General features: G+C 50.2%; 1 protein-coding gene across 9 annotated transcripts in view; it reads right to left on the reverse strand.

The window, feature by feature from the left end:
- Nucleotides 1-561: 561 nt before the first annotated feature.
- Nucleotides 562-25,423, reverse strand: part of DYSF (dysferlin) — a gene marked incomplete at its 5' end in the record, with an annotated part of 84,071 nt that continues 59,209 nt past the window's right edge. For all 9 annotated transcript variants that reach the window (XM_082758865.1, XM_082758867.1, XM_082758860.1 and 6 more), the window contains 7 exons: nucleotides 562-3,645; nucleotides 9,040-9,187; nucleotides 9,529-9,638; nucleotides 10,335-10,513; nucleotides 12,306-12,405; nucleotides 21,415-21,556; nucleotides 25,130-25,225. In XM_082758865.1, coding sequence (XP_082614991.1) covers nucleotides 3,607-3,645; nucleotides 9,040-9,187; nucleotides 9,529-9,638; nucleotides 10,335-10,513; nucleotides 12,306-12,405; nucleotides 21,415-21,556; nucleotides 25,130-25,225 — 814 coding nt within the window. In that variant the 3' untranslated portion in view covers nucleotides 562-3,606. The remainder of the gene's footprint in view (nucleotides 3,646-9,039; nucleotides 9,188-9,528; nucleotides 9,639-10,334; nucleotides 10,514-12,305; nucleotides 12,406-21,414; nucleotides 21,557-25,129; nucleotides 25,226-25,423) is intronic.

The following is a 25,423-nucleotide window of genomic DNA, read 5'->3' on the forward strand; positions in this document are numbered from 1 at the left end:
TCAGGTCTCCCATCCCCTGCCTCCCTCCATCCCAGGCGCCATCCCAAAATGTGGTGCAGTGGAGGGGGTGTCTTGTGCCAAAGCAGGGAGCACACACCTGCACCCTGCCAGGGAAAGGAAAGGCATTTGGGGATTCCCAAATGGCCCCAATCTCATCAGCAATCTCCCCAGCACATCTGGAGCATCTCCCTGACACAGCCAGATCCAAAAAACATCCCAGAATTAATCCTTGGGCGTCTCTGCCCCCTCCAGCCTCTCCCTCCCAAACCTGCCTGAGGCAGTGAATTCTTTTTGCCATCCCCTTTGCTGCAAGAGGGTGAAATCTGGGAGCCTCTTGCCCTCTCCTCTTCCCCAGCCCTCCACCTTCTCCCCAGTCACTGCTGGCTTTTAGCAGGCTTATTTTGGGTGCCTGGGTTTATAAAAAAAAAGGGAGCTTCTGTTCCTGTGCAACATTAGCAAAGAGGTGAGAAAAGAGGAGCACAGTGACCATCACGCCCCGTCCTGTTCCTCCCAGCTGCGTTTTTGCATCCCCACAACAGGGAGGGAAGGCGCCCTAATTCCATCAACTCAAAAAAAAAAACACACAAGGAGATAGAAGGTTTCAGAGCATTTCATTTGTAACCACAGTGAAATTCGCGTTATTGTATATAAGGCATAGACAGGTGATACAGACATCATCCGGCTATCATCCAAACCCCAAATTGTCCAAATCCCAAATAACAGGGAGGCACAGGACGGACTTCACACAGCTCCTACCCCCGGCTGGCTCCGGTGGAGAGACTTAACCCAGCTACAGAGGGCTCACTGCCAGGCGAACAGATGGCTGTGGCTGTTCAAGCAGCAAAAAAAATGAGATTGAGCTGATGTTGTCAGATGCTCAGACCTGCTTTTGCCCACCACAGGCCCACGGAGTCTTCCTGGCATGAAAATCAGCTCTGCAGCCTGGTTTGGGAACACAGAGTATGGCATGTGGGGATGTAACCCTTTCCTTTTCCACTGGATCCTGGTCTCACACCACTGACAACCCGTTCTGGTTTGCCAGGGAAGAGCTGCTGGTAGGGTCTGGGAAATAAAATAAGGTTTCATACTGGGAGAGGCTCTGGGAGGTGGCACGTGGGTGTGTTTGGGTAGGGTTGCTTGTCTGTGCCGGGATAGGCAGCGGTGGTTGTGGCAGGCTGGATGGCAAGCATCCAGGTATGAGCACTGCTTTGAACTCAAGCTTTGAACTCAAACTTTTTTTGGGGGTCCTGGCACCAAGACTGTGTTTCTGAAACAGGTGGGGGTCATGCAGCAATAATGCCACAATGGGAAACTTTACAGACTCTGCAAATTGAAACAAATAAATGAAATACCAGGCCTGATTTCCCACTGCAGATGGGAGAGCGAGGCATGCAGGTAGGCAGCAAGATACCCAGACCCCTGGGCAGAGCTGGGTGATGGTGGAAGAGGTGCAAGGACCAACCACACCAGCATTTTCAGCATTTTCACAGAATTATAACTCGTTCAGAAAGGCACAAACCCCAGCACCATTTGCCCTCAGCTCACCGGATCCTCAGCAGGGAAGCGTCACAGAAAAAAAATGACTGAGACCTGGTAGCCTGGCAGCAGCTAATAAATGGGGTGTGGGTGCGAGTGAGGGTTGGGAAAAAAAATGAACAAATGCCAACATGAAGCACTTAACTGTGCCAGTAAAATGAAACACCCACCCTGGGGTGGGAAAGCCCAGAGTCGACTCCACCAGCTGAGCACCAGCTGCTTTTGGAAGGGGGATGCTGGATGAGCCAAACCTCTGCAGTGAGGACAGGTTTTATAGCTGCATGCTCTCCATGTCAAAGACGCTGTCTTCACACGTGGCAGAGAGCTGCCCTGGACAATCTGGGTGCTGTTACAGTACTGAATAACAAGGGATTTAATGCTCAACGCATCGCATCCCCATCCAGCAAAGCAATTAGGCATGTGCTTGTTCCCTGCCTCCTGCTAAGAACAGGCTTAAGTGGCTTGCTGGAGCGGGGCAGGAGCTTACACCAGCACAGTTTGTCCTGAGGAACTCTGATCCCCCAGGATCACTTTTCACTGCTACTTGTTCTCACGTGTCATGCTGAGCTTTTGGGGTCAAAAGGACCCGAGGCAGCCGTGCCTCGTCCTGCTGAAGGCAGAACCAGGTCCTGCGGGGGGACCGAGCAGGGGCAGAGCAGCAGCACGGCTGTCTCGCACGGGGACGTTTGCTTTCACACTTGGTGGCCCCGTGCTGGGAGATGGCTCCTTGTAGGGTGAGAGGATGCAGGATGAAAATTCAAGAGTAATGCTGCTTTGATGAGCATCTTAGCATGACATGAGCCAGAGCTATTAATAACTAGAAGTCCCTCTCAGTCCACATCGCTCCATGGGATTGCAGCAGCAGAGACGGATGGACAGGAGGGAACAGGGAACAGCAGAAATGTCCCAGTGCTGCCATCGCAGCCCTGCCATAGCTGCTCTGTGGCAGGGCAAGACCTGCAGGATATGCAGTATAATATTTTGTTCACAAAGCAGAAAGCAGAGGAGCCTGCTTCCAAAGCCGTGGGTTATCTGCCCCATTAGCACCCAGCAGCAGCGAGATTCACAGCTTGCCCTGCAGTCTGCTTTTTGTACTGCTTTGCTTAAGCATGTTTGGGAGCACAGGAGAAAAAAGACCGATATGTCACTGAGCTGTGGCTGCAGGGCTTGCATTTGGCAGGGAAAAGCAGGAAGGCAAAGCCCCTGTGCCCTGCTTTGCTCTGGGGCTGCTCTCGGGACAGGGCTCAGCCTGGCCCCGCGCTCTCTGCCACCGCAGCACTGGCTTGGAAAGGAGGCACTTGGAGGGGAAAGAGCCACCGAGGGGAAAAAGAAGCTCCAAAACACACAGGCCAGACTGTGCAGTCCTTCACGAGAGCAAAATTCAACAGTTGCTCTGATTTAGCAATTGCCACCAACCCCGGTTTTGGATCTCAGAGCCTTTCCCCTGGGTCCTCTGTCTCATGGCTTTTGCTCTTTGGGAAGGCAACTTAAGAGCCCAGGGTTCCAGGCTGTGCAGCACATTCCATCTTTGGTAAACTTTATATATTATAAACCAGATAATACACATTACACGGCAAAGGAAAACTAAGGCTTGTTCGGAGTGCAAAGAAAAGTGTGCTCAGAACCTGAGAGATTTTAGCAGGCACACGCTGCTTGCGCCAGCAGCCCAAAGCTCCCCCTCTAAGGTCTGCTGCATCTTTGTGTGCTCACGGGCTATACATGAAAAGGTCCTTTTCTCACCCACCCTCTTCAGCTTTGCATTGGTGTTCAAGCTTTCAAGATCAGAACAGCTTAACTGGAAAAAAAAAAAAAAAAAGAAAAGAAAAAAAAAAAAAGGAAATAAGAAATATCTCTGAGCAGGTCTTATTTACGCACTGCTTCTGAGGTGAGTGCTGCAGGTGGATTTCTGCACTGGGGAAAGTCGTGTCTTCATTTTGGCAGCAGCCTGGGCTGGAGAGAGGCTGCCCCATCTCCAGCTCCATCTGCTGATGAGATCCAGTGCAGAGCCCCAGCTTCCTTCCAAAATCCCCAGGCAGGCACCGGACCTTTCATGCGTTTGCCAGCACAGCTTCACTGGAAAGGCTTCACCAGTTTCATAGCAGCGTAGTTCTAGAGGAACGGAAAAACAAGGCAGAGAAAGGCTGATTTGAAGCAGGTAGAGCAGGGCAGCAAGTGGACGTCAAAGCATGTTTTGGATCGTGGTACAGAACTGCAGGGCGGGCTGTGCTCAGGATGGGCGAGAGGGATGAGCTCCAGGAGTCACTCCTGGACTTTGATTGCCCCTTCCAGCAGTTTTTAAGATCACTCAATCATAGAATCACAGAATGGTTTGGGTTAGAAGGGACTTTTAAACAAAATCAGGTCCAAACACTGGCACCTTCCGCCAGCCCAGGCTGCCCCCAGCCCCATCCGGCCCAGCCTTGGGCACTTCCAGGGATGGGACTCCTCTGGGCAGCCTGTGCAGTGCCTCACCACGCACAACATAAATAATTTCTTCCTTGTACCCAATCTAAATCTTCCCTCTGGCAGTTTAGAACTGAAAGATTGACTTCCCCATCTCCATTCCTTGCAGCAACATGCCACCTCCCCACCAGCATCCTCCTGGTGCCCGGCTGCAACCTCCCTCCTTGCTCTGATCCCTGATGCTGTACTCACTACTCAAGCCCTGCCTTCATATCCTGAAGGCTCGCTGTCCCCCAAAAGAGGTGACCTTGTCTGCTCTGCCCTTTGGGGTGGACCCTTTGGAAGCGGGCCCTGGCCCTGGTCCCCAGGCATCTGTGCCAGGACATCTGCAGAGCGGTCCCCCAGCCCTGCACCATCCTGGGTCTGTTTCTCAGCACAAGCCTAGCCTGCGGGTCCATGGACTGCCTCCAAGGAGTCTGCCAAAGGCAATTGTTGAAGGCAAACCTACTGCTGGATTTTTTTTTCTCTGCCCTGTCTGTGTCCCTCAACGTCTCAGCCATCTGTTTCAGCACCAGCGTTTGGTGCAGTTTGGCTCCTGAGCGCAGACACCCCAGGCAAGACCTTCCCGTGACCATTCCTGGGATCTCTGCTGCCCCTGTTACAGTGCAGTGAAGCATGGGGCTGCCATGGAAAATGAGGTGTTCCGGCATTTTGGCCTATTACACGTGTTAATTCCTTCCTTGAAAGATGACAACGCTGTAAAAAAAAAAAAAAGGCTAAGCTGTGTAAATGCCTCTTATCAAGACCGCAGCGAAAAGTACAGACAAAGACACATGCTTGGGCTGTTTGGAAAGAGCTATATTTAAAGTAGCTCTGGTTCAAACACCCGCAACCACATACTGGCCAGCTTGGAAGGAGCCTCCCAAGCATATTGAAGTTAATTGGTACAGGATGTTCTATCACTCCGGTGCTTTAACAAAAAAAAAAAAAAGTATCTGGAAACAAAGCATAACGCTGGTTTACCAGCAAGCTCTTTGGAGGAGGGGAGAGAATAAAAACAACACAAGTAAAGCCTGACCAAAAGCATCTTGATAAATTACAACGTGTAGCAAATTATGGGGCAGTTTGCCAATTGAGGATTTCTAATAATGCCATAAATCAGGCAAGGAAACTTAGGGCAGTTTACCAGAAGTCATTAGAAAAGCCTCCAGTGGAATATAACCTTCGAATTAATTATCCATCCATTTGTCTTTCGGAGTCTCTCCTCCAAAATGCTTCTATTTTTTATGATTTGACTGGTTGCATTCTGGAGGGTAGCAAGTTTTCTGTCCAGCTATGAATTTGTATTAACGAAGTGTTGAAAGCCAAGCAGGATTATCAATCAGCGAAGAAAGCAAGCTGTAATTAGAATTAATGGCGATGGAAGCAACACTGGGCTTGCAGAACACAAACAGAGCTTTAAAAGGTAGTAAACATTTTCATGGTGCTGCAAAACAGAGCTGACTCCAGCTGGAAGCCGCGCTACATTTTTCTATGGTGGTAGCCACTAAAATCTTTACAATAATCCCTGCTCCGGGGAGATAACTTCACCGCAATATTCCCTGTGCGTTGGGGCTGCAGAAGCCAAGGCTGGACTTTTATAACCTTTTCCTCTGACTTTGTGTCTAGCTTCATCCCAAGACTTTCCCTAAGCATTCCCCCAGAGAGGCAGAGCTCATGTTGGTGGTGGTACCAGTGGAGGAAAAGCCCACCACAGTCAGCAATCCTCACCAAAAGGCCCCCATCACGCCATGGATGTCCTGCTGGACAGGGGCATGGGGTGGAATTAGGGCATTATCTGGTAGAAAGACATTCAACCTCCATACGTGGATGCCTGGAGCAATGAAGACTTTACCACAACCTTTGGCAAACCGTTCCAATGGTGAATTAACCTTGGTCTCAAAAATTAGCGTCCTATTTCCACTGGAATAGGTCCTCTAACTCCGACATCCAGCTACTGGGTCGCATTATATGTCTGTTGTTGAAAAAGTCTCCTGATGTCAGGTTGGATCGAAGGCCTGCCTAAGGAAATCACGTAGGAAGCATCCGGGGAATGCCATTCCCAGTGCCCCAGCTTGCACAGACCACAATGACAAACGCTCTGCAAAGAGAGCTGAGGCAAGCCGGCGAGAAACCTGACACTAAGACAGGGTGGAAAAGCCCCAGTTAAAAACGAAGAACCTCAGAATATCGGATTTTCAGCATTTTTCCCTGTTTTTGTAAAAACAAGACAGTCTTTTTTTATGGAAATTTGCAGTACCACGCAGTTTTCCACCCAAACCCAAAGGGCCTTCCAGTTGGAAGTGGCCTCTCACCCACTCAAAGGAGCTGCTCTGTAAACAGCTGCACTAACAACAACCAATTTCTTAGGAACCTGTGCCTAAATTTCCCATCCCGCAGCACTCCCAGCTCCCCACGGGTCCTGGTGAACCTCCTCATCACCCCACAGCTCCCCCAGACCCTCCTCACCTCTGCACGGGGTATTCTTCACTCACTTCAACTCGGGACCTTCTCTGATTCTCTGATTCAAAGCACAAACCATCTTCAAAGGTTTCCAACTCCCTGAATTAGCTCTAAATTTTGCAGAACATTTTATTTCTCTGCCCAATGAGCAAAATACTTCCTGGGGGTGTACAACACCGCTCAATGATTATTCTGAACAAGACTGAGATATCATTTTCTTCATATTCACTGAAAAACCTGAGCTTTTGGGACCCACGTATTTGGGAACTACTGTCGGGGACCACGGACAGCCCGTCACTGCTTCAGGTGGGAGCACGAGGCTCTCAAACAGGCCGTTCACTCTGACGTCCCAGCTACTTCGACCACACAGCCGGGACTGTGGTTTGAGGCTTTCATCACTGAATGAGGGATAGGATGAAATAAAAATAAAAAATCTTATTTTCATACCAGAGGCCAATGAAAATGCCCCGGGTTCATTTTCAGGTGACATTCCCATCTCTCTGGGATGGCAGAGGAACCACTACTTTCCCAGGACACGTGGTGGGCATGTGTTTCCCAGACCCCTGCCCAGCTGAGGACCATCTCCTGAGAAGCAACCACTGGAAGGACCCTGGAGGTCCTGGAGAAGCTCCCAACAAGCAGAAAGCTGCAGATGAGATGTTCACACCAAGTCACAGCAAAAAGGATAGGAGAAACAGAAGAAGAATACCTGCACCTCTGGGTGCCCCCTGTAGCAGCCTTTTGGGGTCTTTGCCCCCAGCCTGCTTAGACTGAGGGTCCGTGGACCCTAATGGGATTCCCCTGAGGTCTTCCTGCCACCACCCTTGCCCAGCTGGAGAGGGACAGGGTGCACATAAAGCCCCCCACCTGCAGCATGGGACCCCAGAGCTGCCTGCAGGGTGCCAGGACCACGTAGACAGCACCCAGCAGAGCACAGCTCTGATTTTAAACAGGGCCTGACGGTGCCACCAGCATGCAAATCAGACAAGAAGTGAGGAGGGGTTGCTTTTTGGTGCATTTGGTTGCTTTTTGGTTGCTTTTTGGTGCATTTTAATCAGGGATGTAATGGTGAGCTCTGCCAAAGGTCAGCACACCAGGGGCACCCTTCACAGCAAACCACCACCAGCGCTACTGCCAAATGCACTGCTGGATGAAATGGGAAAGCAACTAAATCTCTGGGTAGATACAGAACCAGTGACCTCAAAAATCTAGGGGAAGCTGGCCAAACACATAAAAAACTGAAAAATTCCATGAAACACGGCCTTACTTATTCGAAATATGACTAAAAATTGACCCAACCAAAATGAAATTAAATACAACAACATTTAGCCAGGAAACGGGGAAAAATCCCAAGTAATAATGAGCGTAAATCAATATTTATAGTTTGTGAATTTTTTGCTTCTCTCAACATTGTTTTTATATGACACCACTGGAACGGCTGCAAAGCCACTTGCAGCTTCAGGGGAGCACTGAAGTTTTCTGAGTTCTTCTTGGTCACAAAGGCTCGGTTGCTGCTGCATGGCAGGCAAAGGGCTGGGAGTGCAGGGAAGGGCACTCGTACGATTATTTCCTCCTTCACACTACCTAGCACCTCGGGAATCGTTTCTCCAGCAGAAGAACCCCATGATGCAGGGATACGGGGAGAGCCGTGATCTAATCCCATCCCGTTTTTGAGATGGGAACAGCCAAGCATGCACAACGTCAGCTCATCTGAAAGTGATTACAATGGCGAGGAGAAATTCCACACCTCGCTCGTCGGCTGCGCGTTGCGAGCGCACAAAGCCATCTGCAGAAAGCAACCACGTTCTCTCGCATGGAGTTATAAATTACCCCAATGAGTTATTTTCTTTAAAAAACAAAAAAAAAATCATATACATGGAGCAGAATTTGTTAAGTGCTGGAAAGAGCGAGGCGGGTCATTTTTCTTATCAGTCTGGGAGGAGGGGAAAAAGCATCCAAGAGCCGGCATGAATTATGCCAGTGCTGTAGAAACAGAGGAGGATACAGAAACCCATCCCAAGCCAAATGGGAAGGCCAGGGCTCCGTTATTTATTTGTTTTGTTTTGCCAGTGGAACCGACAGCGAGGCAAGAAAAAGCCACTTGCTTGATTAACGAGGTGAAAACCCTCCCTCTCGTTTCAGATGTTACATTGGTATAACGTGCTGCAAGCCTTGATAATGAGCGACGGGGCTGCCTGGATGCCTATAAACTCCCCTGCATCTTTAAGCAATTACAGCCCGATCCATTTCTTGCCACTGCTCAGCCCTGTAAAATGGCTGTATTTCTAATTAGGCTGCTTTTTCGTCGGGGATTTTCCCACCAGCGCTCAACTCTTCCGACATCGGCAGCTCAAACCTCTTTGGAAACCCCCAGTTAACCTCTGGGTTTACTGGGACTGAAACACAAGGATGTGAGCACCCAGGGGCAGACAGCAGGAGCACAGACCCCCTTCTGGCATGTCACAGGGCTGTTCCCTGGGACTTCGCAGCCACCCACACCAGGACCTCTGTCAGCACAGCGGCTGAGCAACCTTGGAGAGCTGGGGGAGCAACTGAGACCTTGCTCAGCCCCCCTCTCCTCTCCCAGCCCCCTCGTACCGGGAAGGCGTAGATGAAGATCCCCAGGAAGAGCAGCAAAATGAAGAGCACGATGGCCAGGACGAGCACCCACTTGTACCGCCGCCACAGGATGTACTTCAGGGTCTTGTACGGGGAGGTGAACCACAGGAAGGAGGTCTCTGGGCGCCTGCAGCCAAATAAATTGAGGTCACTGCTGAGTGAGCTTCGTGGTACCTTCATCCTGCTGGATCCCAACCCCAGGAGTGCTCCTCGCTGTAAGAGTTGGCTGCTCCCCCTGGAAACCCACATCCCCCTGTGTGAACTACATTAAATGGCCTTTTTGGAGGTCCAGACTGGCCTCCCAGCCCCCCTGGACTGTCTCAGCTCATACGTCTGAGCATCAGCAGAGCCTACGTGGGAGCAAGCCCCGTGCAGATGGCAGACCTCAGACTGGGAACCCAGCTTTTCAGCTTCCTCCTTGAGAACTCTGTGCCCCCGTGGTTATTTTTCCCCTGAAGATGCTCTTACTTGGGGTCCTCCAGCTTGGGGTTCATGTTTGGCTCATCCCGACCCACGCCAGCTGGCCGCTCTTCATGCTCTTGTTCGGCCACGATTTCCAAAGTCATTTCCAATTTGCCCTGCGGGGGTTAAACAAAACCAAGCATGTAAATAAGCAGAAAAGTGAGAAATGAAGGCATGTTGGGGAAAAGAAACGGGGGAAAGAAAAAGCACTTTGACCGTAGCACAGCCACTACCTGCAGGGACCTTGAGGAGCTCAGCAAGAGCAATTTCATACAGATCCCTCACCTGCCCAGTGTGATGATCTCAGCAGATATCCCACCGCATCTCAGGTACCATCGACAGCCAAGTTTAGGCAACTGACTCAGGGAGCTTTGGTGAACGACTTAATTTGCTGCCTGGCCTCCCTCACCTGCATCAAATGGTCCCCACTGACTCCAGCTGGAGCCCACACACTTGGATTTAGGTGCATCTGTCTGACAGTCGAACCCCTTCCCTTGTACTTGTCGCAAGACAAAAGCATTAAGAATAGTCGTGGTGAGGTCAAATGAGGTGGCATGTTCCAAAAACAGCAGCAAAAAATCTAACAGAACAAACAATTTACTTTGAGGCGTGTGCATGTTGCTGAGCAAATCCTGGAAACAACCCAGTTTGGATCTGGTCTGGTTTGCGAAATTTGCAGGCCAGGACTGGGTTCCCTGCCCTGGCCATGACTTCCCCCGTGTGCCTGCCCAGCCGTGCTCCTCCTCAACACTTTGAGCGAGTCCCCAGAGAGAAAGCACAAAGAGGACACCCAGGGGTGCAAAAGGCCTTACCGCCAGGATCTTCTTCTGATCCTGCTCAGCAACGCAGGGCCACCAGCCCTTGACGGTTTTCTGCTCAAAGAGGGACACGAAGCGACCTGAGGACAAGCTCTCATCTACAAGCTCCAGGGAGCACTTCTCTGCGGTCTTGGCAGGCTTGGGCATCCTGTTGAGATCCATCTGAATGGAGCCTGCAGGGAGGAAAGCACAACAGGTCCTTAACCCAAGGACTATTCCCCTGAAGAAATACCCGCTGCAGCACCCTCCAGCAGCTTGGGCAGACACCCACACAGCACGGGAGGGAGCAGGCTCAGTCTGGTTTGATTTTCCAAGCACAGCACTGGGTTTAGCTCGTGGCTCTGCCTACAGCTCAAGCACTCAGCATCACCGTTGTGGGAGCATCACCATTCGGAAGACCTGAGCCATGAAGTCCTTGTAGAAGAGGCTGTAAAACATCTGCTGACTGTATGCAGCTATAACGTTGGATGGCTTGCACTGAGGTCAACAAGGCAAGCTAGGATTTTCAGAGAGGACTAGGAGATTTAGGTAAAACTCAGATTGTCCACATCCACAGGGCAGTCAAGTAGATGAATATTAGTCAGGAGACTCACAGATCTCTAAGCAGGTTATGTTATTGCCACGCCAAGGTTAGTAACTGCAGCAAACTACATAAGAATAATATCCCACAAAAAATGACAGCTTCCTCTTTGTACAAAGAACAACCCCACAATTAGCACTTTTTTCTAGCCTTTAGGAAATCTGAGCTCAATTCTTCAAGCGTTAGCTGGGAGTGCCAGCATTTAATTCCCAGTTACAGAAATTTACCTTTAGGCTGGGAAAGGCCAGGGACAAGCACAGGGGCTGTTCCTGGTGCCCAGCTGACAGCCAGCAGCCTTTTACACTGGGTGGCACAGGCAGGAGCCTGTTTGCATTTTACCTTTTCTGTGCCGCAGTTTCTTGGGAGTAATGGCAATAACAGCATGGATTGGGTTTGTTGTGAAACACGCTTTTGAGGTCCTTTAATGAAATGTGCTTTACAAAACCCGAGAACCACTTTTGTTTGCTGAAATTTGCAGAGAATTCACTGTTGGCAGTCATAGGGGTGAGTGAACAAAAACTCACGATGAGTAGAGCCAGAACTGAAAACACACCTTGTGAAAGGTTATCTTGGCACTCAGCCCACGTAATTAATCAAAGAGAGGATTTGAAAGGATCTTCATCACATACTACCACATTGAAGCTTTTGATGTTTGATTTTTTTGGGGGTGACACAAAGAAAGGTAGAACAATGTCCAACCAAAAAAAAAATAATAATAATGCTGGAGCCTCCAGTTTCTGCACAGATAATCTACTGCATGGCTCCACTCTCTTTCCTACTGGATGTTCTTGTTTTATTTTCAGTTGGCCTAAACCTGGATTTCTGGGGATGATGAACAAAGCTGGCAGTGCCCCACAGATGAAGCTGTGTTCATGTCTAACCCAAGTCAGGCTAGCCAGGATGGTGATCCTACCCGGGGGTCGCAGCTCAAGCACAAGGTTAGCCCTGATGAGCACACTTCAGCACAGATCAAATCATGGAAAACTGGGGAAAGAGATTTTAAAAGAGAACTAGGAGAGGTTTGGAAATTAGGACAACACTGCTGCTGTTTCTGGCGGGGGGCTCTCTTGTAGTGGGGTCAGCAGCCTCTCAGTGCCCCCACTGAGAAGGATAAAATCTCTTCTCATGGAAACTGGGGCCCTTTTGGAGTTGGTGATGCTCTCGAGAGCTCAGGTCAGCCCAGGAAAAGGCTGCTGCTGGCAGAGACTGGGAATCTGGCTGAGAGGAACCAGTTATCACCAGTCCTGAGCCTAGGCTGTCATCAGATCCTGCTCAGTGGCTTAAATTGGTCTTGTGCACATTCTTTGTGTCCTAAAAAGATTCAGTAATTGTTTCCTTTGTGTCTGCCTCGGTGGGGACGGAGCCCAAAACCTCTCCTGACTTACCCAAGTAGTCATCAAAAGAGAACTTGTCGTTGTCCCAGATCTGGAAGATAAGCTGCGGCGGAATCTTATTTTCTGTCTTGTCCAAGCTCCAGAAGTGCTCCTAAAATCAGACCAGAAGAGAAACCAGGGAAAAAATAAAAGGCTCATTAGCAGAGGTGGGCAGACCCAGGCTACTCTCATCTCACAGCCGTGGAAATCCCATAACATAACCGAGATTGACGCTTCCACATCAGCTCACTCTGCGGTGAGCTCCTTAGTTCTCAAATGACCTTATTCATCTTTTCTGCTCACCTCCGAGGTTTTTGTTCTCAGGACCAACATGACAACGTTGGAGTTGGACGTTATATCCCCATAATTCTGCTGCTGTTATCACCCTGGGCTGCTGTCAAGCTGCACAGTGTGCTTGCTGTATCTGTCAGGACATCCAGGTTCAAGGAGAGATTCAGAGCACCAGTGATGCCAGGGGACCAGTCTGGCTCCCTGGACAATCAATTAAAAGGTGGCACTGTGGCACCTAATTTCACTCCTAATAATGTGAGGTCTGTGACTATATGCACTTCTCTCTTCCATCCCATGGGCATTTTTTGTCTATTCCCTGCCTCTAGAGCTGCTGTGCCATCCCCTGGAAAGGTTTTGCAGCAGTCCCAGACGCCTGCTTGCAAAGCACCTGGAATGAAAATCGCACTGGAATCATCCCTTGCAATTATCATAATTTTACCAAGCCCTTGCACGGTGCAAGGATCATCCACCAGTTCTGCAACCCAGCCCCAGCACTACGGGACAGGCCCTGCCTGGCATCCAAATGGCAGCTCAGAAATAGGCTGGGAGAGCAATTTCTGCTTTGTGGAGAGGAGCTGGTTCACAAAACCCATGAGAAATTTGCAAATTCAGTGGCCCACTTACTACAGCCAGATGCTCTGCCTTCTGCCTTTTGGGTAGTCAGAGCATCACGCCCCAAAATGCTGGTGGAGGGGAATATTTAAATCAGGTTTCTCTAACAGGGAGGTTGGGGAATCTCAGGAATCCCATTGCTGTGCCTGCAGGCTTGTGGTCACACCATCGTAACATCTGGTGGATCCTTGTCCATCCCACGAAAATTGCTATCTGTGTGACCAGTAACATTTCCCAACGGGGATCTCATATCATTTTTGGGATGCCAGAAGATGCCTGAAGGTTAGGACCACGTGTAAGGACAGAGGGAGCGGGACAGAGACGCGCACAAAGCTGAGGTCCTGTTATTTCTGGTTCCAGCCAACGCGTGCAAAGAGGAGCAGCACACGCTCAGAGGTGTGTCCTGTGGGCAAGGCCTCCTGCTGCACGCCTGCGACAGGGCAGTATCATAAAGAGAACAAATTTAATTAAAACCAGGAAACTTCAGCATTATTCACGACACATAAGGAGCACCATAAATTCACTGCTGTGGCTACGAGACTGATTCATTATATCGTGCAATATATATAAATATATATATATATATACGAAGGGACAAAAAAAAAAAAGAATGTGTCACACTCCGTAAGAACATAAATATTCAACTAGGGAGCCTGTGGGTGGAGGGAGGCACTTAAATCCCATTGAAACTGGTTTGACTTTAAGAGATCACCCTGAACGGTTATATTTCAATTTAGCTCCGTTCCCAGCCTTGCTTAGGAAAAACACGCCAGCATTTTTGCAACGGAGCATTTTATTTATGCATTTTAAATATTTTATAATCTAGAAAAATAAAATAAAAGTCAATGGAAACTTCCATTTCTCCCCCACCGCTCGCCGAGATGTATTAAAACGTGTGTTTACTCAAGCGAGGGGGAGGGCCGTGTATTCCCAGCTAATAACTCATTTTAAATTAAAACTGCTAAAAAGGGAAAGAGCTTATGGTGATTCTTCCTCTTCCCATATATTGGTCGGGTCCTGCTCTGCAGAAGGGCTGTTAGTCATCCAGAGAAGAAAGCCCCGAGGAACCAGGTAGCTGTGCCAGCAGAAGGCAGCCAGATGGCATCACTGGGGGCCAGGGGCTCTCCTGGGGGCGAGGACAGGAGGATGGGGGACAGAGGATGGGGGACAGAGGATGGGGGACAAAGGACATCTCCTGTGGTGTGCCCCTGGAGGCACAGGCTCCCCCTGATCAGGGACAGAGCCTTTCAGGGGCGATCCAGGCACCCCATATATGCTCAGGCTGGGAAAGGACGAAGCATCCTACAAGTGCCTCGTCCCCCATAGCGCTGCTGTCCCTAACTTGGAGGCTGATTCCACCACCACCACCTGCAGCAGCCAGCCGTGTCCGTGCTCCGAGGGCACCACCATGCTGCTGCCAGCACCTCTAGGAGCACACCTTGGACCTTCCCTCTGCACCACCCCATCCACTCGGAGCCAAACGTGAGCGAAATTCAGCACTGGAGCAGCCCCTCTGAGAGCCAGGGTGGCAGCTTTGCTCCCCAGGGAAGGTTCTCTCTAAGAGGATCCAGTCCCATGCCAGCCCTGATGGGGAAAGAGCAGGAACACAGAAAAAGCTTGGGGTCCTGTGAGACCCCATTTCTGCCCTGAGAGCAGCGCCCCGGCTTGCCGGGGACCCCCTGCCCCACCAAGGATGATTTGGGCAGGATCAGCCCCATCCCGGGTGGCAACGCAGAGCTGGTACAACGCTAGCAGCTCTCTACAGCGTTGGCCTTTCCTGTGGAAAAAGCCTGTAAATGTGGTTTTGGCTGGTGGCGAAGCTTCCCTCCTCCGAGCCCCGTGAAGCCGGGGACACGGCGGAGCGGAGCTGGGCGGGCGGGCTGGGGAAGGAGGAATTTGATGCTGAGCAAAGTTTATGGGTCCATTTCGAGGCGGTGTGAAACCTGCCTCCGTGATTAAAGCTAGCTCTGAAGGCTCACTATAAAAACAACCCGTGGCCAGAAATTTATTTCCTAGCCTTTTTGCAAGGCATGGGGAGGGAAGGGGGCTTGAGTTATTGTTTGGGGGGTTTGTTTTGCATTGGGTGGGGGGTGGAGAGGGGAGGCCGGTGAATATTTTACGGTCTTGAATAATGCAGCAGGGGAGGCAGGGGAAAAAAAAAAAAAAGCTCATATCACGAGGAAAGTGTTGACAGGGCTGCATTTCTTCTGGGCTGCTTGTTGCTACAGAATACAAAGTGAGGAGCAATCCAGCTTTTTTGGGGAGGGGGGAAGGCATGAATACCCAAGCAAACCTGGCCCATTTCGGTGCAGGAGAGCTCCAGGCCCTGGCCCCACAGCAATCAGAGCCCCTGGCCATGCAGGAGCCCCTTGGAGGCTGGCTGAGAGGATGCTCTCCTGCTGCAGGAGCTGGGCAGGGCCACCCTTTGAGGTGCTGAGAAGTCGATTCTCCAACCTTCACCCCTGTGGAAGGGCTGCTTCCCCAGCCTCCACGTGCTGTCCTTCTGGCAGAGCTGATCAGGCTTCTCCAGGACCATCCCGCTGCCACCCAGGGTGCCCCAAGCTTTGCACCCCAGTCCTGGCCAGGCTGGGAACCTTCAGCTGGACCTGCAGCCCTCCACACGGCCACGCTTTGCTCATCCCTTTCCACACATCCATCAGAAAGCAAAATTTAGAGCGGTAACTCCCTGTGGCATGTCAAAGGGGCTGCCTGCACATCCCAGGACACGACTGCTGCCCTTGGTGTATTATGAAGACTGTTGTGTCATTGTGTCTGCTGGTTTCGGCCCCATTAAAATACCTAATTTATGACTGACTTGTGTAATTAAATTTTCTTTAAAAAAAAAAGAAAAAAGTACTTGGAGCACATTCAAAACGTTGCACTTTGGCTATATGTTGAGAGAAAACGAACTTGCTGCGTTTTGCTTTGCTTTCTAATGTCCCTGAGAGAACAGGGAAGGGCACGACAAAGGATGGGAACCAAGAAAGGAAAAAGTCCAAATTCAGAAGCAGCAACCTTCTTTTCACTTTCCAAGACCAAAGAGGAATGAAAATTTCAATCTAGCAAAATATTATCTATTATTCATAAAAATCAGTGCTCGATACACTGAAATTCAAAGCAAAACCAGCCAGGGCACAGAGACTTCTTGGTACGCCCTGGAGAGTCAGTGACAAACAGAACAGAATGAGGGGAAAACGGGAAAACGCAGCAATTCAGCTGCAGGAACCTCACACTCCTGGCATTTTTTTTTTTTTTATAGAAATTAAACAACGGAGAGCCATGCACTTGGAGCTGCTGCTGCCCAGCAGGAGCCTCCCCTGTGCAAAATCAATTGCAAGAGCAAGGTCCCTGCATGACCCTGTGCTGGCACCATCCCCTCGTCCTCTGCTCACGCAGAGGAAAGCAGTGCCTGATCTGTCCCAGGTGAGGCTCTGACCCTGCACAAATCCGAGCCATCAGTGCCCAGAAGGTGTCAGGATGCTGTAGTGAGTCCGCAAAGCAAGCAGAATGGATGGAACCAGACAGAGCTGGGGAAGCAGCAGCTCCAGGGAACGAGGAATTTATTCTCAGCTCCATTCATGGCACCGTTTGGAGCAGGGAGTTATTGCCTTTTCTGCCCCGCTTTTCCCCAGCAGGTTTAAGACCCCAAACCTACCTCTTTCCTGAGGAGCCTGTTGCTGATATGATTTCTAGGAAGCCACCAGCTGATCAGTTTTTATAAAAGGCCTTCCAAACATCACGTTTGCTGTCATACTCAGATCCAAAGCCAGCAAACGTGGAGGCTACAGCATGCAGCAGCTGCACCTTACACAGATGGGACCTCAGTTACTCAAAGATATGTGCAAGCAGCACCAATATCTCACAGCCACGGGGTTACTCCTGGGATTATCCTCTAGGACCAGCTATTTCCAGCCATGCTCCCACCACTGCCAGCAGCTCCTGCTCTGGTACTCACACATCCTGCATCAGTTCTTAAAAAGGATGGGGAGGGAAGCATCTTCCTGCCAGGTTACAGGGCCAACAGCACACCAACCTGCTGTTCCCTCCACTTTCCAGCTTCGCAGCTGTCTGAGGACATGAATCACATCTATTTGGTATTATCACTTCTGCCACTTCCACACCGTGATCTGTCCCTGGAGCTGTTCATTATTAACAAAGCATCTCCAAGCAAGCAAGGATTTCCATGCCTGAAGCACCTGCTGACTGTAGCACCTCCTCCTGCTTTAAGAAGCAGTTAAAACTGGAAGAAGAGATTCCCCTGGACTTGACCTTCTGGAATATTGTTGATTTTTTTGTTTGTTTGTTTGTTTGTTTGTTTGTTTCCCAGTGTCCCAGGCAGCACAGCACACTCAACCACCTAAATTTCCCTCCTGACATCTGCTGACTCAGCTTCCCTGAGAGCCTTCTTCCTCCCCTGCCACTTCTGTGCCCGACCCCTGACGTCTCCCAGTGAGCTTTGACCTCCACCAGTTCGTACTGGTCTCCCAGTTCTGTGGCTGAAGGTGACGTGAAGCCCAGCAAGCATCTCTGCAAGGCAGGCTGCAGCGCTCACCAGCTTGGAATCCAAATTAGGTTTTATATGACCATGCCAGCTTAAACCTCCAAATTAAAGCCACTTTGCTTTTGCACCCAAGTAGGTTGCAATTAATCTCAAACCTCGGACGGGCCCCTTCAGCAAAGAGCACACAGGGGAAGAAATCAGATGAAGGCAAGAGCTCCCTGAAGCAGAGCCTCACCACAATTGTCCCAGCCTGAACAAACCAGCCTGATGCTTGCAGCTTCTTCCACAGTAGTGGGATGTTTCCCCTTCCAATGGCTCTACACCCTCACAAAACAGCACATTTTCTGCTCTGGCATTAGCTCTTCATTCTGTTGTTGACAGCAAACCCCCAAGACTAGTAGCAGAACAAGAACGAAGACAACAGCTCTGTGCTTTGGTCTGGCTCCTGCCAGTGACATGGCACGGCACGGGGCTGAAATTGCTGACAATGTTCCCGTATTCGTTCTGCTCATCAAATGGAATTTCTTTTTTGCAACGCTTTTCAGCTGGCATATGAACCCCCCAGCCAGGTCTTCGAAACTCCAACCTAATGGTTTATTTCCAGGTCCTCTCAAGCACCACGGTTTTTTAACTCGTGTATGGAGACGCTCTTGAAATTCAACCCCGAGTGTTCATTTGTGCAGATGACATTTGCTGAGACATTCGGTGTCAAGCTTTTTTTTTGCCCTGGAGGACATCTCAAATTCAGACTTGGCAGCCCTGTGCAGCTACCGCTGTAATTGGCACTTGCAGCTGAACATTTCAAAATCAATTTCATGCATTTTCCACCTCCACAGCGCCTGCGAGACGCGGGAGCTGAGCGCCTCTCTGACGGGGTGCCCAGAGAAACCTGAGCCACATCCAGCCCATCTCGGCGGCGCTCTCCGTAGACTCTGCTTGCACCATGACCATCTGATAACATTGTCTGCGAGAGTCGAGAGCTGCCAGACTTAGACCTGGGGATCTGAGGTTTAAACCCTGCAGACATCTGCTCTGCTTCCTGCTGGCTGGCAGCAGAACCTTGTCCTTCGTCTGGGACCCGGGGTCGTCCCTGCCTCTCCTCCACGAGTTGATGTGGACACCGAACCTATTTGCTCCCCTAGCTCCCCCTGCAATGTAGTGATGCCCCAATGTGTGCTGCATATTGGCCCCTTCACCAAACCAGTGGCAAAATTGCAGTTTGCAAAGCTGGGCTCTTGCAGGATGCAGAGAGCTGCAAGAGTGCTGTGGGAATGCAAACAGCAGGGTCTGACCTGTCCATGGCTGCTAGAGAGGTGGCAAAACGAGAAGGGGGAACAGAAGAAGGTAATTCTGAATAAATACTGACAGAGGATGCTTAAAGAAACACGCATTTATATGTTTTCATGTGAGCTGTCCCAAAGATTGAATTCCTCTTTTGTGGGGAATTCTTTGAAATCCAGAATGGGGTAAATTCCTTTCTCAGAAGCAGAAGCAAAATCTTTACAACTTTACTCCATCAAGAGAAGATATGTTTGGAAAAAAACATTCTGAGATGGCTAAAAAGTTCAGAGAAGCAGGGACAGGAGCCCACACTTCCAGTCTGTAAGCTGAATTGCTGTTTGTGGGATTTCCAGGCTCCCACTTTCCCTCGAGGTGCAGTGGGAAAATCAAAGCTGTGAAACCTCAAGGGATCCCAGAGCTCTGAAGCTTTGGAGATGAATTTCCCCAAACTTTGTGGCAAGGACGGAACAATCCTGGCTACTGCTGCCCATCCCAAGGCTGCAGGGGCTGGCTCCATCAGGTGGCACCCGTTTTTCCCCAGGGTTTGTGGGCCTCCAGCTCCCCATAGGACTGCACACCACAACTAAACATCACGAGGACTGCCCTGCGCAGGGGCATCCTTGCTCCTCTGGGAGATGATTTCCCAATCTGGGTTGGGGTGATTCAATCCCACGGTCCATCCTCTAATGCCAAAGGGAACCCCAGCAGCGAGGAGGCGAGCGGAGCGAACAAAGGAGAGCAAATTGAAAGCTGCTTTTCTCCCGGCAGTGCTCCCTCTGAGAGCCAACACCAGCCAGGCTGGGTGCAGGTGGCTTTTAGCAGCTCAGAATTTGCCATCTGACCGTTTTGATTTAAATTCCACTTTCCATCGCCTGCGTTTAAAGTTCAGTGCATGGGCTTTTACAGCAGCAGTAATGAACCTGGAGTTCAAACAGCACATGGCGAGATCAAAAATTGCCAGAGCGGAATGTGTCCCACAAATACAAAGCATGGCTTTTCATTCATTATTTTTTCCTTTACAGAGAGGTTTTACAAGCTGTTTATTTTCTGATACAGTGTTGGCAGACATGTGGTCGGAGGAGAATCAATATCAGCACAGTGGGATGTATTTTCTTAAACGGTTTATAGGGGGGTCTTTGCTTTTTCAAAGGGGGATAATTGAATGTAGTACACACTGTACTTTTGATTTGTTTAACATGAAGCGTGAAATGGGTACAGCTATGATTCTGTCAATCAGTTTAACTACCCGGCAATTCATTTTGAAGCGAGGCCTCTTTGCAGGGATCGTCTGGCTGGAGGGATTGGGAATTTGCTCAGCATCTTCCCCGCTGGCGTGCCAGTTCCACCCCGGGCCGTGCTGGGACCAGCAAGGAAAAATCTGGGAGGGGGGTCCCAGGTGAGCTGTGCGGATGCAGAGGGTCTCGCTGCAACGAGCTGTCTTTGGGACAGAGTGGCTGAAGGGGTCTGAGCTTTAGGAAATGTCACAGAACAAGACCAGGTCTCCAAAACAGGGATTGTCCCCGCTGTCTACATAGACCCAGCGACACGCCTGTCAACCTCCAGGTGATCTGAGCTGGAAGTTTAAGTGAATGGTCTCCCCCTGCTAATGCTTTCCTTGCGAGCCAGTCCCGTTTTTCTGTGTATCCACCCCATCTCCATCCCTCTGCTTTCTTCCCTCCCTGCAACTCCCAGTCCACGTTTGCCACCACGGCACTGCACTAGCTTATCTAAGAAATACCAGAAGCAATACTCAGTTACAGGTGTAGGAACAAGGAGGCCAAAATCATAACTGTTTTTGACTTAGAGATTCATCCTGAATCCCAAACCAAAGCTTTTCTTCCCATCTCTGCATCAACGACACATTCCAGCCCCCTGCTCCCCTACAAAGCTACAAGAGCACAAGGGGCAGATGCTCCCCTCTGCTCCAGCAACAACTTGGTGGCCACTGACTTTCATCAGGAGGCAGGAGACCTGCTGTCCTCCAGCTGAGGGCACTGCAGTCTTTTCTCCCTGTGTGAGGTCTGGGACTCGTTTCCCCCTGGTATCCCTGCAGCCCAGGTGCAGATCAGGCTGGTGGGGGGCACTGGAAAGCTGCTGGCCCCATCCCAGCTGTGTGCTGAGTGCTGGGGGTCTCAGATATTCCCTGGGCTGCACAGGGAGCCTCCAGCTGGGGTCTCCTTCATGGAGACAGACCCTCCATGGCTGAATTATAAAGCAAGAGGCAGCACTACCAACACCTTTAAGCAGATTTTCCCTTGAAAGCGTGTTTTTAAAAGCAATATTCCCACCTGTCCACCACCCTGCGTCTCAAACATCACAAAGTTAAGGCTGAGCCTTGCGTAGCCCCAGCGTGTTGCACTTCTGCAGGTCTTAGGCCAGGCAGATCAGCTCAGAGATACCAGGAGAAGGCAGAAACGCCTGTCCAGCAACACTCACCTTTTTTGCAATGTAACACATTTGCTCAGCGGGGAGATAGTCGAAGGGGAAGATGAACCTCCAGTTGAAGTTGCCTTCTCCTCCCATAGACCTGTAGTGCACATCTGTCTTCTGCTTGTTCTCCTCGTGGCCAACCAGCCAGCTGCAAAACGCAAACACACTGCATGAGGAACTGGAAGCACGGCGAGGGCTTTGGAGCAGCTCACTCAGTGTTTCTGAGGCCACAAGCTATTGATAAAACCTCTCTCAGCCTCCTGAATGCTTTAGGCTGCTCTCTATCGGGGTAACTTGGAGCCCATAGGAGACTTGAGGGTGAATACAGCAGCTCCTGCAGTGTTGGGAGATGAACTAGTGCTGGTGGCAACAGCCTGAGAAGCTCTCCAGTCTGTTCCTCTCCCTCCCCTAAGCTTTGTGGATGTATTAAAGGCTCAACACAGCTCTAAGCTCTGGCTCAAAGTTGTCACTTGCCCATCCATAAGCCCATGTCAGCTTCTAATGTGCCTTGGTGAGAGCTGCTTTCCCCTCTGCAGCCCCCCCAACAAACTGACCTCACAGCCTCTAAAACCTGTTCTCTCGATGGAAGCAACATGCTGAAGTCCAAGGGTCATTTTTTTCCCTCTGTTCTCTATCAGTTCCTTGAAAATGATTGTTTGGAAGTCCTAAATGGCCAGGGTTCATACCCATGAAAATCCCAGAGTGGCCTCACCCTGCTGTGGCCAGGGGGTCCCCAGCTGCTCCTGCTGGGGTCCTTGCAGCCCAGTTCCCCTCCTGTGCTAAAAGAGCTTGCTGTGGTCCATCCCCAACCAGTCCAGGGACAAACTGAAAACTTTCCACAACTACTTTTTTTTTTTTTTTTTCCAGCTGCAAGTTTTGCAAGTGTCGGGTTTTCATTCTGCTCTCTTCCCCCGTCCAAATTTTTGTTGGTCTTCAGCAATCAATGGAACTAAACAACACAATAAAGCACAGCCGTTTGTGTACTTAGAGCCCTCCTGGAGGGGAGCCAAAAGATTCAGCGGGAATTTCTAATGAAAACAATTATCTCGTTTGATTGTTTTCCACTTAAATTGAAAATAAGTGGGTTTTTTTTTTTGCCCAGCTATACAAGTGATTCCTGCGAGGAGCACGTGCTCTGCCCCAAATGTGCTGCGGGAGACGGGGAGGTCTACTCAAGTTCATCCTACAGATCACAGGCACATGTGCTACGCGGACAGCGAGGGCTCGGTGGCACTGGGAATTGTGTGATGAGGTTACACTAATGCTTAAATTGTGGCCGGATTATTTGATTTGATCTGATTGGATGCAAATGGCCAGCCTGGGTGTTTATCCACGCCGCTCCAGGCTCTGCGGGGCTCCTTGGACGATGCAGTGTGAGCGCCCTCTCCTTGCAAGCAAGCAAAAGGACGAAGGAGAGCTCTGGTTCAGATCCCTCTTTGGCACTGTTTTGTCTCTCCCCACTGCCAGAAAGGAAAAGCACCCAAATCACGATGTCCCAGAGCTAAAAACATCACGGTGACCAACCAAAGGCCCATCTTGCCCAGTGTCCTGCCTCTGACTGGGGCCAAGCACAGACTTCCATGGATGAGTATGGGAACGGGGCAAGCACATCATGACACCTTCCCAAAAGATGACACCTTCTGAACATGATTCCTTCCCAACACCTCTCCAGCCTGCAGTGACTTGCAGGTCAGAGACTTTCTGGGCATGTAGGTAACGTTTTTGTGCTTAACAGGACCAGGTGGATTTCTAGCCTGTCAATTCATCCAGTCATTTCTGAATCCACACACCTTAAGGTACCTGCAATATCCAAAAGCAATGTTGGGTTCCTAGATTTAAGAGGTGACTTTCTTCTTGAAGCAAACAGGCATCTCACTGAGCTCAGCGCACATGTTAGATCTGGGAGGAACAAGGCCATCCTTTCATTTAGGAACCCCAAAAGGCATGAAGATGAGGTTTAAAGACACTGGATAATATCACATACATCATAGTAGTGGTGGTTGGCTGGTAGGGGACTCTGGAAACTTCTGGCCCAACCTGCTCTGAGCAGTCCTGATTTTGTCTCACTGTATCTGGAAAACCTCATAGGAAGAGTTTCCCACCTCCCACAAAACCTGGCTGATCTGTCCTATCAGTGAAGTCAAACTTTATTGGAAATCTGACCATGAAAATAATACAAAAATGTCCCCCACCTGTGACAGAGACCGACAGAGCTCTTAAATCCAAACCATCTTCAGCTCTGAATGAACGTGGTCTCCCTACACTTCTGTCTGCCTACATCACAAGGCTTTGGGAAGAGGAGTCTCTCTGTACTCAGCCTTGCACAACCAGACCTAAACGTGGTTGAGACCTTTTCATGCTATTGTAAGACTATCAATAAATAACATTGTTAATTCATTAAAATAAAAGGCTGGTGACTTCTGTCTTACTCGTGATAGAAAAGTGACTATTTAATTTACTTCCCCAACTGGCAGGCAACAATTTACATGTTATGTAAAAGACAATGCCCAAACCACTGAGATTCCGGTCCTGGTATTGCCTAGTGGGTGATTTCTCTGTAAAATGGGGACCACGCTGGCGATAGCCTCCTCAGAGGAGTGCTGTGAGACCTCTCCTGGAGGAAAGCCCGGGGTAACAGCTTCTTACCCATCAAGTTCTCCCAAACCCAGGGTCCCCAACAAAGCTCCACCATGTCATGGTGGTGATCCCTCTGTCCACAGGGTGCCAGGACCAGCCCGTCTGCAGGGCAGATGCTTATGCACAGAAGGACCATTGCCTCCTCTGCTCGCAGGGTTATTTATGCCCTATCCAGAAATGGGAATGATGCAGCCATTTGAGGGGGGAAGATGAAGAAGTCAAGCAAGATTTTTAATTCATTTACAGCACTGCGAGACTTGCTTGGTCACTGGGGGTGACAAAAGCCCAGCAAGGGGTTCCCCAGGCACTGGATGCTCTCTCTTTCCAGCAGCCCCCTGCAAGCACTGCTATTCCAGAGCCCCGAGGTGCACAGAGCAGCTTAGCTGGAGCTGATAACAATGCACTTGATGTGAATACCAGGTAAGCAGCGCGCATTCTGGATTTACAGGAGGAAAATTGGGATTGTAAAAAAGGGATTTACAGTCTGTTTCAAAATCCTACCTCTTCCTGTCCATAAATCCAAAGAACGCACAAAATAAGTAAGTCCCTTGGCTGGGATTGCACCATTTTACACAAGATAAAACATAAATGGAGTCAGGCAGAGAAGGGAATGTGCCAGAGGAGTTACTGCTGGTTGCCACATTTTTGTGTGTTTCAAGGAAAAAAGGGAATTCCAAAAAAAGCAGCTACCCAAACAAGCCAACCTATGTATATGGAACAAGCCCGCAGCCGTCCCAGGAGAGGAGCCGGGAAAGAGCCGCGCGGTGGAAATGCAGCGTGCGTCCCCCTCTCCAATGGCTGGGCTGCTTCCCCAGATCTCCTCTCTGTAAATGTAAACGCTGCAAGGCGAGCATCTGACTGTCAGAGATGCAGAGAAAACCTTGACAAGGTGAAGCGATTAGGAGCCCAGCAGAGAGGTGGCTGCCAAGGAGCTGGCTCCGTAGCTGGAGAGGTGTGAACGGCCCCTTCAGCCCATGGGGGCTTCGTGCTACCGCAGCAGTGTTGCTGCACATTAACTCCTCCACTGCTGCTCTTGTGCCTTCAGACTGTAGTATCTGGAGGGCACAGAAGTGGGGTGGCTTACCCTTTGACGTAGATGTCGCTCATCTTCTCCCCCGTGATGCTGAGGTCATCGAGGATGACGTCCTTGGTGTTCCAGATGATGCAGCGCAAGTAGAACCTGAAGGCACATGGGAGAGACATGAGAGAGGGGGAAATCTTGGTCAGGAGTCCACCCAACAGCCCGGTCATGCTATTCAGCTATTTAGCTGGAGGAGTTCAGATTCAACTCATTTTTCCCCTGAAGATAAGCCTGCTCAGACATCCCTCAGCTGAGCAGGTGGATCCTTCCCCACCCGGCATCCCCAAGCCCTCTCCT

Source organism: Aythya marila (assembly GCF_965140915.1).
Source record: "Aythya marila genome assembly, chromosome: 4".
In the NCBI taxonomy this organism is placed as follows: Eukaryota; Metazoa; Chordata; class Aves; order Anseriformes; family Anatidae; genus Aythya; species Aythya marila.